The 16,259-nt window shown below is 47.6% G+C and overlaps 1 protein-coding gene across 4 annotated transcripts in view; it reads left to right on the forward strand.

Moving 5' to 3' along the window:
• The first annotated feature begins 1,431 nt into the window (after nt 1–1,431).
• The window catches only part of ANKS1A (ankyrin repeat and sterile alpha motif domain containing 1A), a 204,176-nt gene continuing 189,348 nt past the window's right edge, over nt 1,432–16,259 (forward strand). For all 4 annotated transcript variants that reach the window (XM_056132630.1, XM_056132632.1, XM_056132629.1 and 1 more), the window contains exon 1: nt 1,432–1,655. In XM_056132630.1, coding sequence (XP_055988605.1) covers nt 1,447–1,655 — 209 coding nt within the window. In that variant the 5' untranslated portion in view covers nt 1,432–1,446. The remainder of the gene's footprint in view (nt 1,656–16,259) is intronic.

Consider the following 16,259-nt stretch of genomic DNA (forward strand, 5'->3'; position numbering starts at 1 on the left):
TTCAGATCGTGGATTCTCGGTGCTGGAAAGTCAGCGTTTGTAAAGGAGAGCTGTACTGTTTACGGAAGATCTTTCCCACGCCTCCGCCCCTTTCTGCCTTTCCAAAAACGCAACGCCAGTGAAACCCCGTCATTAACCTTCCCAGTCATTTCGGAGACGGGAGAAAAGTCAATCCTCTGTAAATCTGTGTCTTGGGATCCGCTTACCTGCAGAGCCGGGAGACCACCTGGACCCCAGCCTTGTACATTTCAATCGCCCAGAGCCCGCTCGCAGTGTTCACTCGAACTTGCTAGCATTTCTCTTTCGTTCCTCTAGCACCTAAAAAAAAAAAAGTCATTGCTTGAACAGAGTTTAACCAATGAATTTATTCACCCACGACTATTGAGCGCCTCCTCCGAGGCAGGAGCAGTGCCAAGAGACAGAAATAAAACCGTTTCGACTCAAACGACTTTTTCCTATTCACCGGGACTCAAGACCCGGGCCAGTTTCACATACCTGACTTTTTTTTTTTTCTCTTGCCCCTCCTCAAGGGAGAACTCAGTCCCCCACTACCACAAATTATGCTGTGGAGCTCCCCACGTTTGGGCGAAATCGCAGGGGTCGGCGCATTCGGAGCGCAATGGAAAAGCCTCGCCCTGGGGAAACCGCCTTCGTGACCCTCACACATGACTCTTTATGGCAGCCTGGCTGGCTAATCTCATCAACGTAAGGAAGCGAATCCCATGGGCGCGAGGTCTTTCGTGCAAAATTCCGTTTGAACGAGCCACGTCAGGAACTGGGTGGGGGGCACAAAAAAAAAACCTGGGAATATTTCTATTATAAAAAAAAACAAACCCTCTCCTGGACCCAGCCTTGTACATTTCAATCGGAGGGGAGCGTTTTGTTCACCTCGACCCCTAACTCCTCACAACCATTCCCTACTTACTTTAGGATTATTGAAAGGGTAGGCTCGGAAATGTAGGTGCGCGTTACCACATTTCTTTCTTTGTTTCTAACGGCCGGAATAAATTACCGTATTTCCCGACCCGTGGGCTCCCCAAACCTTCGGACCCCGGGGGCACACTTCGGAGGCGCGTCCAGGTGGACCCCGCGTGTTCCCGTCCCACCTGTACGGCAGGTGCCCGCCCGACACTCCGCCCTCTGGCCAGGTGGCCTCTCCGGGCATCGCGAGTCTCGGCCCGGGGTGGGCCGGAGGGAGCCACCTGCGCCCGCCGCAGAGCCCCGCCCCGCTAGGTGGGCTCGGGGGCGGGGCCCGGGGGCGCGGTGACGCGTGACGCAGATCCCGGAAGTGACGTGCCGGCGGGGGGGAAAAAAGGCGGGGGGGAGGGGGGTGGTGTCCCCGGCCGGTTTGGGGGGTGCGTTGCCCGGAGACGGAAAGTTTGGGCACCGGAGCGGGCTCCGCGGCAGCCCCGGGAGAGGGGGGTCCAGGGGGCGGCGGCGCGGGGGATGGGGAAGGAGCAGGAGCTGCTGGAGGCGGCCCGCACCGGGCACCTCCCGGCTGTGGAGAAGCTCCTGTCCGGGAAGCGGCTCTCCTCAGGCTTCGGGGGCGGCGGCGGCGGCGGCGGCTCGGGGGGCGGCGGCGGCAGCAGCTCGGGGGGCGGCGGCGGCGGCGGCGGCCTGGGATCCTCCAGCCACCCTCTCTCCAGCCTGCTCAGGTGGGTAACGCGCGGGGGGCCGGGCCGCCGTCCGGGGGAGCCCCCTCCGCGCCCCTCTCGGCTCCCCCGCGCGTCTCGGTGGGGGGGTCGGCGGCGCTGTCGGGGCTCGGGGGGAGCCGGCGGGCGGGGTCGGCGGGGATCCCCCTCCTGGGGTGGCCCCGGCGGCGAAGAATGGTGGGAGTGCCCAGGTGGCAGGCTCGCCGCATGGCAGCGCGCCTCGGGGTGCCAGCTGTCGCGGCGCGGCGGGCCAGCCCCGAGCGGGAGAGCCCGACGGACGCCGCCTCGCGCCGTCGGTCCGCGCCCCCGGGCGGGCATCCCCGCCCGCGCCCCCCGCAGGAAACGCGCCCGCGCCCGTCTCCGCGGGGAAACTCGGAGCGTCCCGCGGGGACCCGGCGGGACCCGGCTTTTGTTGTGTCTGTTCCCGTCGGCTCGGGGTGTCTGGCGCCCCGGGGCTCCCCCTCGGAGCCCCGCTCTCTCGTGCCCACGGCTGCGCCCGCGTCGCCGTCGCGAACCCCGTTGGATTCGCGTGTGCGGCGGCGCGGGCAGAGTCCCGGGGGTGGGGTGGGGGTTCCTGCAGGAACAAAGCTGCGGAGGGAGAGCCGCGCGTTCCAGGCGGGCGCGGAAACTTTCCCCCAGGTCTGCAGTTTGCATAAACACTTTAATCCCGGGCCGCGAGGATGGGGGGAAAAGGTCGCCTCTGTGGGGATTTGGAGGAAGGATGGGGGGGGGGGTGCTTTGTCAGGGTGCGTGAAATGTGTTGGTTCAGCAGCGCTTTCATAGCCTGTTCTCTTTTCCTTCCTTGTTCTTTTGAGGTGGTTGGTGTTTTTTTTCTTCTTCTTAAGAAGTGGAAGTTCGTTTAGAAATGGCTTCGTTTGCTTTTGTTCCCCATTAGTTTGTGTAACTTCACTTTGAGTGAGCCAGGATCAGAGAAACCCAAGGTTCTATGAGAAGATTGTTGGGTGGCAAGTGCTGGGTATGAACCCGGGTGTATATGGAATCAGGGGACGTTTTCCCCGTGAGCTGCTTTTGTAGGAGACCAAACCCTCAGTACTGTCAGGATTTCTCCCCTCCCTAGAACCGTGCTGCTGGGTGATTGGTACTCGGGATCAGCTGAATGAGTAGTGCCAGAGAATGATCAATTTCTAAAGAAACTGATGGCCTTGCTGTGGTTGTTAATTCAGGGACTTGAAACATCCCCAGTGAGATGAGATCTGGCCCAGAGTGGGGCCAGGAAGAGGACTCGAGTTGACTTCCAGGGTTCAAGGATTTGGGAAGATGAACTACCCTGAGAATGTTGCACGTGAGCCCCTCATGAGCAGAGTCATGAAATTGGGAAAGATTTGGTGGTATGGGGCTGGAGTGATAGCACAGCAGGCAGGGCGTTTGCCTTGCATGCGGCCTACCCAGGTTCGATTCCCAGCATCCTATATAGTTCTCTGAGCACCGCCAGGAGTAATTCCTGAGTGCATGAACAAGGAGTAACTCCTGTGCATTGCTGAGTGTGACCCAAAAAGAAAAAAATAAAAGATTTGGTGGTGAGTTCTGAGTAGTTGGGCCCAATTTCGGGAACTAATCATGTTTGCCACACTTCCAGTTGTCAGTGAGTCCCATGGTCGGTACCTGCCGACTCACAGGTAGGTGCTCAGTGTCTGCTGGATGCATGCATCGGATTTTGAATTTTCCCTGTGTTCCTTTGAGGCTGCTGCACTTGTGATGTCGGAGAAGGGGAGGAAGACTTGGGGAGTTTGGCGTCGCCTGTCTGGAATGAGATGAATGAGGGCAGCAGTGTTTGGAGTTTTGCTCCATACACCTCTGGGCTGGAGCGATAGCACAGCGGGAAGGGCGTTTGCCTTGCATGTAGCTGACCCAGGTTCGATTCCTCTGTGCCTCTCGGAGAACCCGGCAAGCTACCGAGAGTATCCCGCCCGCACGGCAGAGCCTGGCAAACTCCCCCTGGTATATTGGATATGCCCAAAACAGTAACAAATCTCACAATGGAGACATTACTGGTGCCTGCTTGAGCAAATTGATGAACAACGGGAGGACAGTGCTATAGTGCTACACCTTAGCCCCAGTAGAGCCTGGTGGGAAATGAAACTTTGACATCATCCCTGCCTTCAAGTACAGATCCGGTGGCTCTCAGTGCTCATTTGGAAACTTGAAATTTGACTATGTAGCTCTCACGTAGTTAATTAAATATGATGTAGAAATCTTGGTCGAACACCACGATTTTACTATGGGCCTCATACCAATATATCCAGTCTCTGTTGGCAAGAGTGGACGGTGTCTCCGTTCTGTGCACAAAAGAGCTGACGGCTCCGGACTTGTTTCTGTGCCTGCTTTACACAGGAGTACTGCCCAGGTCTCTCATCCCAGACACTCCTCGGGGCAGGGAGGATCTGCAGGCGCTAGTTAGAGCAGGCGTGTCATTAATTAGACGTGATGCTACTTCAGCCTGGCGAAAGATTTCTGCACAAATGAGACCATGCATTTAAATAATCCTAGGTCAGCATGTCCTCCATTTTTGGGGTTGGATATAGGGTGCCCATGCTCTCCATCTCTAGGACTTCTAGGAGTGTTTTTCCAAGAGTTGCAGAATCCAAGCTGCAGATTTGGCCACTGAATTGCCTACCCTCACGAGAACCACTGTCTACCTTCTCTGTTGATGGTTTTAGTGAGCAAGTAAGTAAAGCCAGGCCGGGGCTGGAGCTGTGGCCGGAGTGGATATGAAATGTTGCAAATGGACACTATGTCTATTCATTTGTTTTGATAGCCTCGTCCCTACCTCCCCCTTTTACAAAATCTTTGCTTTTCATGAATCACAGGCAGTCTTCTCCACTCCTTCCTTGGTATCCTTCTGAAGCCCTCCCTCATCACTGTAATGCACACAGGTCTCTCCAGCTCCTGCTTCTTTGAAAGCCATCATTGGAAGGGCACAGAAACTCATCAACTCATTCATACTTTGCTTGCCTAATTTTGGCAATTTGTGGTTTTGACTTGTCAGTAAACTTTTGACATTTAGTGACCCTTATCAATTGAGAATAGGCCTGAGGATCAGAAAGTCGACAAAGAAGACTTCTACTAGGAAAAGAAAAATGGTTTGAACTTTACTTCCATCCAGCACCTATTTCTATGGATTTAGACAGTATATTTTTGTACTTCAGAGCTCCTGTTCTAGAATCAGCCCTCAGTCAGCCCAGATTCCTGTTCCATTGCTGTTTCCTGCTTGAGTTGCTCCAAATGCAATCCCTTTAAGCTTCAGTTCCAGCACCTGTAAAGTGGGCACTATCTGATCTGCATTATTGGTAATTTGTCTTGGATAGTGTATGTGTAAACCAAATCCTGGCGCATTGTAAGTGAGCACTGTAAACTGTTTTGCTTGTGCCTCTCCCTGCTTTGCGCCATGTACTGTGCCATGCTCATCTTAAATGCTGTTCTTTCATGCTGGGGTGTCTGCTTTCCAAGACAGGGCAGATTAGTAATAGTAAATAAGGGAGAAGACCTGCTCAGGCAGGCACATTAATGCCACTCAGTTGCCAAATGTATACCGATCATCTCTTCTTGCCAGGCTGACTGCTAGTCACATTGCAGAATTTATCTCCAACCTTGCACACAGTTGATGCTCTGTCAGAATTTGCTCCTCCCCTGACACATGGTCTGTTCCCTTACAGCATTTATGGGGTGGAGGGGTATTTGTATATTTTTACAACAGATTGGTAAAAGATAGAAAAAGCAATTAAAATCTAGCCTAATTTTCCTCACTCTCCAGTAATTTAAGACTAACATAAGGATATCTCTGCCCTGCGCTGCTTTGTTTAGGTCCCAAGCATCCTTGTACTATAGCTGAGTTCTACATTTCTGTTCATTATTGCTCTTAGCCATCAAAACAATCATTTCTCTGTCTCTCTCTTTGCCACGTCCTGGCAGTGCTCAGGGTTTGCTCCTGTTTCTACACTCTAGTCTAACTCGTGGCAGGGCTTGGAACCATATGGGGTGCTGGAGATTAAACCCAGGTTAGCTATTTGCAAGGCAAGCGACTTAATAACTGCACTATCTCTCCTAGCCCTGAAAATCAAATTTTGCTCATGAAAGTAGGAAAGAATGATTTCTATTGAAAATGATCCAGAGATTCATTTTGTTGCTGCATATGGGGCTGGCTTACAGGCTAGGGTGCATGCTTTGCAGGAAGGAGGCTTGGGCTCTTTACCTGGTACTGGTCCTTACCTGGTCCCTTGAGCACTTCAGGATGTACCTCTCTTCCAAAGGAAAAGATATCTTTTTTTTTGTTTGCTTTTTGGGTCACACCTGGTGATGCACAGGGGTTACTTCTGGCTCTGCACTCAGGAATTGCTCCTGGCATTGCTCAGGGGACCATATGGAATGCTGGGAATTGAACCCGGTTGTCCGCGTGCAAGGCAAATGCCCTACCCGCTGTGCTATCACTCTAGCCCCAAAGATTATCATTTATCTAAGGTGTCTAGTCCACAAGTTAAAAAATAAAAAAGGTGTCAGAGCAATAGTACAGTGGGTAGAGTGTTTGCTTTACAAGCGACCGACTTGAGTACCATCCCTGGTACCCCCTATGGTCCCCCAAGCCTATTAGGAGTGATCCCTGGGTGCAGTTTCTGGCACTTCCCCCACCCCAATTAAGTGTGTGGTGGTGGTGGTGGTGGGGGCATCAGAAAACTTACCTAAAGGGCCTAGGTATGTAGTGTAACAGTAGAGCACTTACCTTGCATGTGTGAGGCCCTGGGTTGTGTTCCTGACACTGCCCCCACCTCATTCAAGCAACGATTGAGTCCTGAGCACTGCCAGGTGTGGCCCCAAAACAAAACCCTGAAACTCAATAATGAATAACTTTGTAATCTCATGGTGACCAAAAATGTAAAAAATAAAAGGGGAGGGGGAGCACCCCAAATTGGAGTTTGATATGGGTAGTTTGATATGCTTATGGTTATCATAAAACTTTATTTCCAGGAAAGCGACTTCTCTATGAGAGTGCAGTAACATTTGGGTTAAAAAAGAATTTCTTCAACCAAAAGGAAAAAAGATCCAAGAAAATAAAGTCTTAAAATAAAATATCATATCATGTATAATAACGGTCACTGTCCTCCCATTGTTCATCAATTTGCTAGAATGGGCCCAGTAACATTGTGAGACTTGTTGTTACTGTTTTTGGCATATCGAATATGTCACGTGTAGCTTGCCAGGTGCGAGCGGGATACTCTCGGTAGCTTACTGGGCTCTCTGAGAGGGCAGAGGAATCGAACCCGGGTGGGCTGCGTGCAAGGCAAATGCCTTACCCGCTGTGCTATTGCTCCAGCCCTAGAGAATTATTTAAGTGATATAAAAGGTCATATATTCCTGAGGATTTAGAAGCACAGAGAGACTCAGCCAGACAATCATTGAGGAGTAGATTGTGTCATTGTTTAGGAAAATTTCATACTTAGTTTCTAAAGCATGAGAAATGTGTGTATGAAGCCAAGGAGGCTTGCTGGGGAAATCTGAAAACACAGATACAGTAGCAGATACATGGCTATGAACTTTAAGGAGTTTTTGCTTTACCCTTTAGGAAGGGGGTTGCTGGATGAGGGAATAGAGTGGTGGTGGGGCGTGGGACTATCAAAAAATTGAACCTACAGGCCTGGGAATGTAGCGTAATAGTAGAGCACTTATCTTGCACGTGAGGCCCTGGGTTGGGTTCCTGGTACTGCCCCACCCCAAATAAAGTCCGAGTTTCTCAGTGATACAAAAGTAAGGAATAAAAACATGAAAACATTTGAAAAGCGGACTTCCCATTTGGGGACACTAACAAGTTTTACAAATGTCAGAAGAAAGGACATTTATTTAATGACCTTTCTGAAGAGAGTCACAATTTCTTTTTCTTTTCTTTCTTAAAAAGATTTCTTTTTTCTCTTTTTGAGAGCTCCAGATAGGGGTTGGGAGTTGCGGGACGGGCCCAGCGGGTGGTCAGGATCCCCCCCCTGATACACGTGCAGTATCATTGATTAAGTTTGGAGATCTTACACCAACCATGGATGCTTCCTAAGCCACTCACTTACCTTCGCCCCCCAGCATTTTTGTTTGTGGATGTGGCCCAAAACCAAAAAAGTAGTATGACCATTTTATTGCAGTGGTCTTTTAGTTCCCTCCCCACTCCTCCTCCTTCATGGTTCTGTAGCTTGAAAATTATGACTTGACAGCCCTTTTTGTCATGCTAACCCTTTTTATTTTGTTCCATTGTGTCAGATTTCTTTGAATGTGTCTATTTTGAGCAAAATGATTTTAACATCCTAAGGAGGAGGGTGGCCGTGTAAGGATGTGGGAGGGACATGCAGCTTCTGGAAGCAGGATCTCATGGCGCTTGTTTAAGTTTCTGCTCTTCAAAGAGAATGGAAAAACAATAACAAAATAGAACACAGCTATCCAATAGCAGTTTTGGGGATCTCCTGCAAAGCCTATGTAATTAATTGAGGACAGCTTTAATTCTCTTTTTTGAAACTTTATTTTTTTTCTTTGATCTCTTTGTTGTTGAGTTGTTTAGGGCAGGGGCACTCGTTTTGGTGCCAGGGGTCAAAGGGTATTACTGAGGCTGTCACTTGGTGATGCGGGTTAAACTCATGGTCTCACACATGCAAGATAGACATTCTTCCTGACCCACATTCCGTGACCCTCTCAGAAAGTTTTCTCTTTCTTTCTTTCTTTTTTATTTATTTATTTATTTATTGGGGGCCACACTGGTTACGCTTGGGACTTTTTTTGGCTCTGTGCTCAGGGATCACTCTTGGTGGGCTTGGAGGACCATCTGGGGAGTTGGGTATTGAACGTGGGTTGGCCACATGCAAGACAATGGGCTAGAAAGAGTAGCAGTATCCCATATGGTCCCCTGAGCCCACTGCCAAAAGTAATCGCTGAGCTGAGGTCCAGGAGGAAGCCCTGAGCACAAGCCAGGTGTGGCTCCAAAACAAAAATAAACAACAACAAAAAAGCTTTTGGGAAAGTGTCTAATTGTAAACCACCTCAGTCAACTTCTTGTAGTAAAGATAATGGAACAGAAGTTTGATAAGTCTTTTCTTTGTGAGTCCTGCAATTGAAGTTTGGTTTTTTAATTTTCTTAGTTGCAGGAATTAGAGGCAGGAAACAGTGAGATAGTCTTGTGGTCTGAAGAATTTGATTTGTTTCCAGTTAGATTCAGCATGTTCTCTTGCCTGGAAGGTTTTGGTCTCAGTGAAAGTTGTATTCCTTGGCCGGAAAAATCCCTTCCAAAAGTTCTCCTTGGTTTGGTCACCCCAGACAGCTGTGAATTTCGATTTGCAGAGAGGAAGTTAAAGCTGTTCCTGCCCTTCTCTTCTGCAAGGAAAGTAAATTGCTGGGTTTTATAGCCCAGAGACACCAAGGAAAACCCCAAAGTAGATAGTAGAGAGTTCATTCTTGGAAGTGCCAGGCTCTGCTGCGGGTAGGAACTGGGTCTATTCTGGAGAGATCTCAGAAAATGTTCCCCACACTGATTTCCAAAAGATTACTGGGAACCTTCCTGTGGTACAGAATATCATGTCATTACATTCATAGGACATTTTCAAATAACTTTGGTGTGGTTCGTGTTAATGGGAGTAATGCTGGAAATTACATGGTATGGCTTCATATTTATCCTTTCTCAGTAATTTGTAGACCAAGTTTGTTTACTTTACAAATCAAAAAGAATCTTAACAAGTCAAAATTGTCTCTGGTTGACTTGGGATGCTATTGTCACTATTGAGAACAGTGGTGTGATTCGGGCCTGGAGCGACTGGCTCCCGGGCTCCGATAACCGATGAGGCTTGAGAATGGCCACTCGTGATCAGGCTCTGACCCAGCTCTTCCTTGTGACCTCTGGGATCTGGCCTGTCTCCTGAAGCAGTGTCACCAGAACTAGTCAGATAGGAAGGTCCCAAGGTAACCCTCCTGGAACATGCCGAGGGCATGGTAAACCACAGCCAGAGTCATTTGATGGCAGCCCGGGGCTTGCTACCTGTGATCAATCTGAAATGATAATCTTGTTTGTTAAAGACATATTTTTTATTGGTTTGTTTGCTCGGGGCCCACACCCAGTGGTGCTCAGAGGCCACTATTGAACCTGTAGCTCCCACATGCAAAGCAGGGGCTCAGCCTGTTGTACTACCTGCACGGCTCCAAGAACCTTTTAAAAAATTTGGGGGGGGGTGACACCCTGGGGTGCTCATGGGTTACTCCTGGTTCTGTGCTCAGGAATGACCCCTGGCAGTGCTCAGAAGACCTTGTGTGATGTTGTGGATGCAAGCAGTAGTCAGCCACATGCAAGAAAAGCACCTGTGCTAATTGATGCTGTCACTAAAAAATTTGTAATAATTGCTAACAGAGGTGCCCATGGGCTGGAGTGATAGCACAGTGGGTAGGGCATTTGCCTTGCATGCGGTCGACCCGAGTTCGATTCCTCTGCACCTCTCGGAGAGCCTGGCAAGCTACCGAGAGTATCTCGCCCGTACGGCAGAGCCTGACAAGCTTCCCGTGACGTATTCGATATGCTAAACACAGTAACAATAAGTCTCACAATGGAGATGTTACTGGGCCCGCTCGAGCAAATCGATGAACAACGGGAGTTGACAGTTGACAGAGGTGCCCACCTCTTAAGTTTGAGTCTCCCCTTCTTTTTTCTCCTCTTCCTCCTCTTCTACTTCTTCCTCCTCCTCCATACAAGGCAACTGCTCAACCGCTGAGCTACATCCGCAACTCAAGAGTTCCAGTTTTTAAAGCTTAAATATGGTAATTTGTGGCAAAGTCACAAACTAAGAGATTTATGATCTTATGTCTAAAACTTTGGTACTAAATATGGTTTAGAATTTTTCAGATAATTGAGCTGATAATTGAACCCCTAGTAGATATAGGGTACCACTCTGAAACTTGTTTCTACAGGAGAGCCAGTAAATAATCATGACAAGTGGGATAAACATGAAACAAACTTCAAACTAACTTACGTCAGATTTTGTAGTCAAGTGAGTTTACTCTTTACTTTAGAAAATGTGTTTTCAGGGTCTGGAGAGATAGTACGGCAGGTAGGAGAGGCAGAAGTAAGCCCTGACACCATCAGATAACAGCCCTGAAAGAAGTAACAAAAACATAATAAAGTATGCGTTTCATTACTGCCACTTTTTTTCTTTCCATTTTTGTTGAAGAGCAACGGTCCTTTGCCTCATTTTCCAGTCTGGGATTTGCTAATTGCATCTTTGAGGTATCATTTAGCCAGTTCATCTCTCACCTATATTTCCTATAGGCCAGAAATCAGATCTGGAAACTCAGTCTGATTCAGGTTCAGAATTTTTCACAGGATTTCTTCCTGGGGGCTGTTGTATAATTCTCGTGGGCAGTCTTTTGTGTTGTTGGATATTGGCAGCCATTGCATCACTGCCTTAGACACAGGAGTTAATTAAGTTTGCAAAATGACAATGTTGTCATTTTGTTTTACCCTTTTTAGCTTAATAACAGGAATAACTTTTAAAGAGAAACCTCTTATCAACCAATCACTTGGTTACCCTGAGGTATAGTTTATACAGAAAGTTTAATTAAATACTAGATTTTTTCCCCTTTATTTACCAGCTTTCAGGTGAAATTAGTTTTCTAATAGTCTTTTAGAGAGGCCTAATGAGCCTTTAGAATTTTAACATTGCTTTGTAAATATCATTACAGTCCTATATATTTAAATATACTCCTCAGTAAGGACCTTTTAAAAAATACTCTGAGATATTTAGACATTGATTATTTTACTTTAGTATGAAAGTTGTTGAAACGGTTTATAATGAAGTGGTGGTGTGTGTATATTTTAATTGAGTAGTATTTCTGCTAATGACTCTCCAGCTTATTTGGGTTCATCTGCAAATCAAGTGTTATAATTTTCTTTGTGTTTGGTTTGTTTTGGCTGCAGCTGGAGGTGTTCAGGGCTTACTCCTGGTTCTGTGCTCAGGGATCACTCCCGGTGGTACTCAGGGATCATATGTAGTACTGGAGATTGAAGTTGAGTTGACTGCATGCAAAGCAACACTTTATCCCCGTACTATGTGTATAGCCCAGTGTTGTCACACTTTTCTTTTTTGCTTTTTGGGTCACACCTGGCAATGCACAGTGATTACTCCTGCCTCTGCACTCAGGAATCACTCCTGGCGCTCAGGAGACCATATGGGATGCTTGGAATCGAACCCGGGTCGGCTGTGTGCAAGGCAAACACCCTACCCGCTGTGCTATCACTCCAGCCCCACACTTTTTGATATAAACATTGAGGCATAGTTGAATGATCTCTTACTCAGTACACTGAGCACGTTTTTCTGTTTTATTATTGATTTCTGCCTGAGGATTCAGAGCTTGTGCACACAGCTCTGAGTGCCTTTTTTGAGAGCTGTGTATTCTCCGTTCTTTATGGGGGCTGGAGAGATGGTATAGCAGGGAGGCGCTTGTCTTACATTGTGGTTGGATCCCAGTCATTCCATATGGTCGCCTGAGCACCACAGGAGTGATTCCTGAGTGCAGAGTCGGGAGTAGGCTGAGAATTGCTGGGGTGTGGCCCCTCAACAAAACAACAACAAAACCCATGACTTTTGTCATATTCTATTTGTTTTGTTTTTGGACCACACCCAGCTGTGCTCAGGACTTGCTCCTGGCTCTGCTCAAAGCGGTCACTCTTGGCTGTGCCAGGCGCGGGGACCATACAGGATGCTGGGGATCAAATGTGCATTGGCCATGTGCACTGCAAATGCCCAAGCTGCTGTAGTGTATACTGGCCCCATTTTGTTTCCACTGGTTTTATGCGTTTGAAGTGGGAGTGAGAGGTCAGGTCCTTTAGCCTTGGCTTGGAGTTCCCCAGTGACTGACCATAAAAATGCTTTATCTGCGGAGTCAATTTAATTAACCAGTGACCTTTTTTCTTGCAGTACTGGGGATTGAACCCAGAGCAAGGTTTGCGCTATACCACTGAGCCACCTTCCCAGCTGCTAGACTCCATTTAAAATGGTACAACCAGTACCTGCAACCACTTCCTTGGTTATCATTCTGGTAGTGGTTTTGGGCTTCAAGGTTCTGCTTCTGAGGTCTTGGCCTCTGTCAAGTGGGGCAGCATCCAGCCCCATCTCCCGACTCGTTTCACAGCACTTTGTGTTGGGCCCTCGGGGTTTTGTAGAGCACTGTCCCTAGTTAAGATGAAAAAAGAAAAATAAAGGAAAAAGAAAAAAACAATAATATAGCAGGCAGGGCACTTGCCTTGCGTGCGGTTCACCCAGATTCAGTCTCCCAGCACCACATGTGGTTGGTCCCCTGAGCTCTGCCAAGAATGATCCTTGAGTGCAGAGGCAGGAGTTAGCCCTGGGCATCACCTGGTATGGCTGGAAAAACAAAACAAAACAAAACCAAACCAAGAGAAGAGGTGTGCATGAAACCTCACTTACCGTGGAAGGAAAGGGCTTCTAAACTTAGCTCCGCAGAGCAGGGAGTAAGTGGCACCTTTGAGCCAGACGGTGTGTCGGACTGCGCCTGTGGCTCTACTTGCATGCGATGAGTCTGCTGGTTGTGTGGCATGGTTCACGTAGCCTTGCCAGCGGGGATGATGCTCCACGATGGCCAGTGGGTGAGTCCTTACTGTGGCTGCAATGCAGCCCCAGACACATGGCCCTCCAATAATGCTCCCAGTTGTCAGCATCTATTGAGTATTCATTGATAATGAATTAGTAGCATTAATTTTTACCTTTGGAAGGCATTCCCTCCCCCTCCTTTTTTTTTTAATTGAGTCACCGTGAGATGCACAGTTATAAAGTGGTTCATGATTGGCTTTCACTCATGCAGTGTTCCAACACACGTCCTTTCACCAGTGTACATTTGCTACCACCACCAATGTCCCTCAGCCTGCCTCTATGGCAGATGCTTTTCTTCTCTCTCTCTCTCTCTCTCTCTCCCCCCCCACCTTCCTCTCCCCCTTCAGGCATTGTGGTTTGCAGTACAAGTACTGAAAGGCTATCATGTTTATCAGTTTATCTTGGATGGCATTTTTAAGTGCTTGTCTTTACTAGTATTAAGAAGAACTTTGAGGCCGGAAAGATAGCTCAGTGGGCTGAGTGCATGCTTTATGCTCCAGAGGCCAGTTCCTGGCACCAAAGGTCTAAACACTTTGGGTAATGACCCCGGAGCATCATTGGGTGTGGCCCTCAAAAATATAAAAAAGGAAAAAAGTAAGTTAACTTTGGGGTGAGTAGTGTGACTCAATATTAGAGTGTGCTCCTTTCATGTTTAAAGTTTAACCCCCAACACTGCAGTAAAGAGTATATATCTCCCTAATCTATATCTATATCTATATCTATATCTATATCTATATCTAGATATATAGGCCTGCATCCTTCTGTGTGTCCATGGTGCCTTTTGGTGATTTTATTTTGTCTTTTCTTTTTGATTTTGGGGCCACATAGAAGTGGTGCTTATGGGGTTCTGTGCTTGATGTGTAATGTACCAGGGATCAGATCCCAGCCTCCGTCATGCAGTGCGTGTGCTCAGCCTGTGGAGTTCTTTCTGGCTCAGAATTCTTTTTTTTAACTTGTTAGCAATTTAAATTTTCTAAGGGATATTTTATTTTTGGAAATTGCAAGCTATTCTTACCTGGGAAGAGGTAGAAAAAGTGGCACTTTTGGGGTTGGAACAATAGTATAGCGGGTAGGGTGTGTGCATGCCTTGTACATGGCTAACCCAGGTTCGATCCCCGGCATCTCATATGGTCCCCTGAACACTGCCAGGAGTCACTCCTGTACAGAGAGCCAGGAGTAAGCCCTGAGCACCATTGGGTGTGACAGGAGAAAAAAAAAAGTGGCGCTGTTAACTTGAGATATCAAATGCTTAGAAGACTCTAGTGACTTTATATACCTGAAACATTAATATTAACACTGTTGTAAATCATGGTGCTCAGTTTTTAAAAAACCACACAAACCAGTTTGTTTAGAGGAGTTACTTTATTTAACCTTAGAACCTTCTGATAGGGGATCTGTTTATACTATACTTAATTTTTGTCTGAATGGACCCATCTGTTGACTTTCTTCCTTTGCTCTGAGTAAGCATTCGTTGTGATTGTCTTTTAACTCTAGCCATTTCTCAAGTTCCTTTTCCTTTTGAATTACAGTTGAGACTTCCTTACAAGAAGTCTGGTGACCTGAAAAGTTTTAGTTTTTAAAACAGATTAGTTCAGGGCTATCTACCTGTAAGAATCACTGGAAGATCCTTAGTTTCTAGTGTTTGGTGTTTAGGTCTTTGCTGCACCTGGAGAGAGGGCCCGGTCTTGACTTTGTCATAACCATCATGCAGACTCCTGTGTACCTTTTTCTTTCTGATTCAGCTTGCTGGAGTCTTGTGTTGATCTTTGTTCTGATTGGGTCCCTCAGCTTGATTCTTGCTTCTTCAGGTTACCCAACAGTCATAGTAAAGCTTCAGTGCCAAGGTTCAGGGATAGTTCAGTGGCATAGGCCTGCCTTCAAGTGTGAGGCTGAGAATTTGATCCCTGGCGCCACCCCATATGTGCTGAGCAAGATCCTGGAAACACTGCTCTTCGGCATCCCTGCGACCGGAACAAAGTGATCTCTGCACCATGACCAAGTGTGTTCAAGCATTACAATAAAGAGTGTGACCCAGGGCTGGAGCGATAGCACAGAGGGTAGGGCGTTTGCCTTGCACGCGGCAGACCAGGGTTCGATTCCCAGCATCCCATATGGTCCTCTGAGCACTGCCAGGAATAATGAGTGCATGAGCCAGGAGTAACCCCTGTGCATCGCCGGGTGTGATCCAAAAAGCAAAAAAAAAAAAAAAAGAGTGTGACCCCACTGAGCACATTTGCAAGCTCTGCAACCAAGCAAGTGTGACTCTGGTCACTGAAAGCAAAAGCCCCAAACTGTGATGCCAGGTCTAACGCATATTACAGTATTTGAGCTTATTAACTCACAATAGCTTGCTTGTTCCAGATTTTGTTGTAGGTGAATGTGCGCATGTGTATCTGGGAGAGGGAGTTTCACTTCTTGAGCACCTAGTGCTCTGTACCAAGAATCTTACGTGTATTTTCCCAGTTTGCCTTCACAGCATGCCTGTGAGGTCATTGCTGCTATTCCCATTTTACAGATGAGGAAATCAAAATGTTGATGAAGAGTCACCAGCTCGTGATCTCTCTCTCTCTCTCTCTCTCTCTCTCTCTCTCCCCCCCCTCCTTCCCCCTCCCTCCCCTTCTCACCTCCTTCCCTCCCCAAACTATTGCTTGTAATGTGCTTCATTTGTGGGTAGGAGAGAGAACAGGAAGTAAGGCACTTGGCCTGCTTGTGACTGACCCCGATTTGAACCCCAGGCTCCATATATGGTTCCCTGAGCACCATCCGAATGACTCCTAAGCATAGAGCCCAGAATATCTCCTGAACATTTTTGGGTATAATCCCCTCCTCAAAGAAAAAGTGCTACATTTGACCATTTGGAGATTTTTTTTGCATGGAATCCAGACAATTCTTACTATATGATTATGTAATAAATATTTAACCAAATATTGTAGCAAAAAGAATTCAAGATTAGAAAAAAAGGATTTGAGATTTAGAT

The sequence above is a fragment of the Sorex fumeus genome, unplaced genomic scaffold, assembly GCF_029834395.1.
Source record: "Sorex fumeus unplaced genomic scaffold, SorFum_2.1 ptg000094l, whole genome shotgun sequence".
NCBI lineage: Eukaryota > Metazoa > Chordata > Mammalia > Eulipotyphla > Soricidae > Sorex > Sorex fumeus.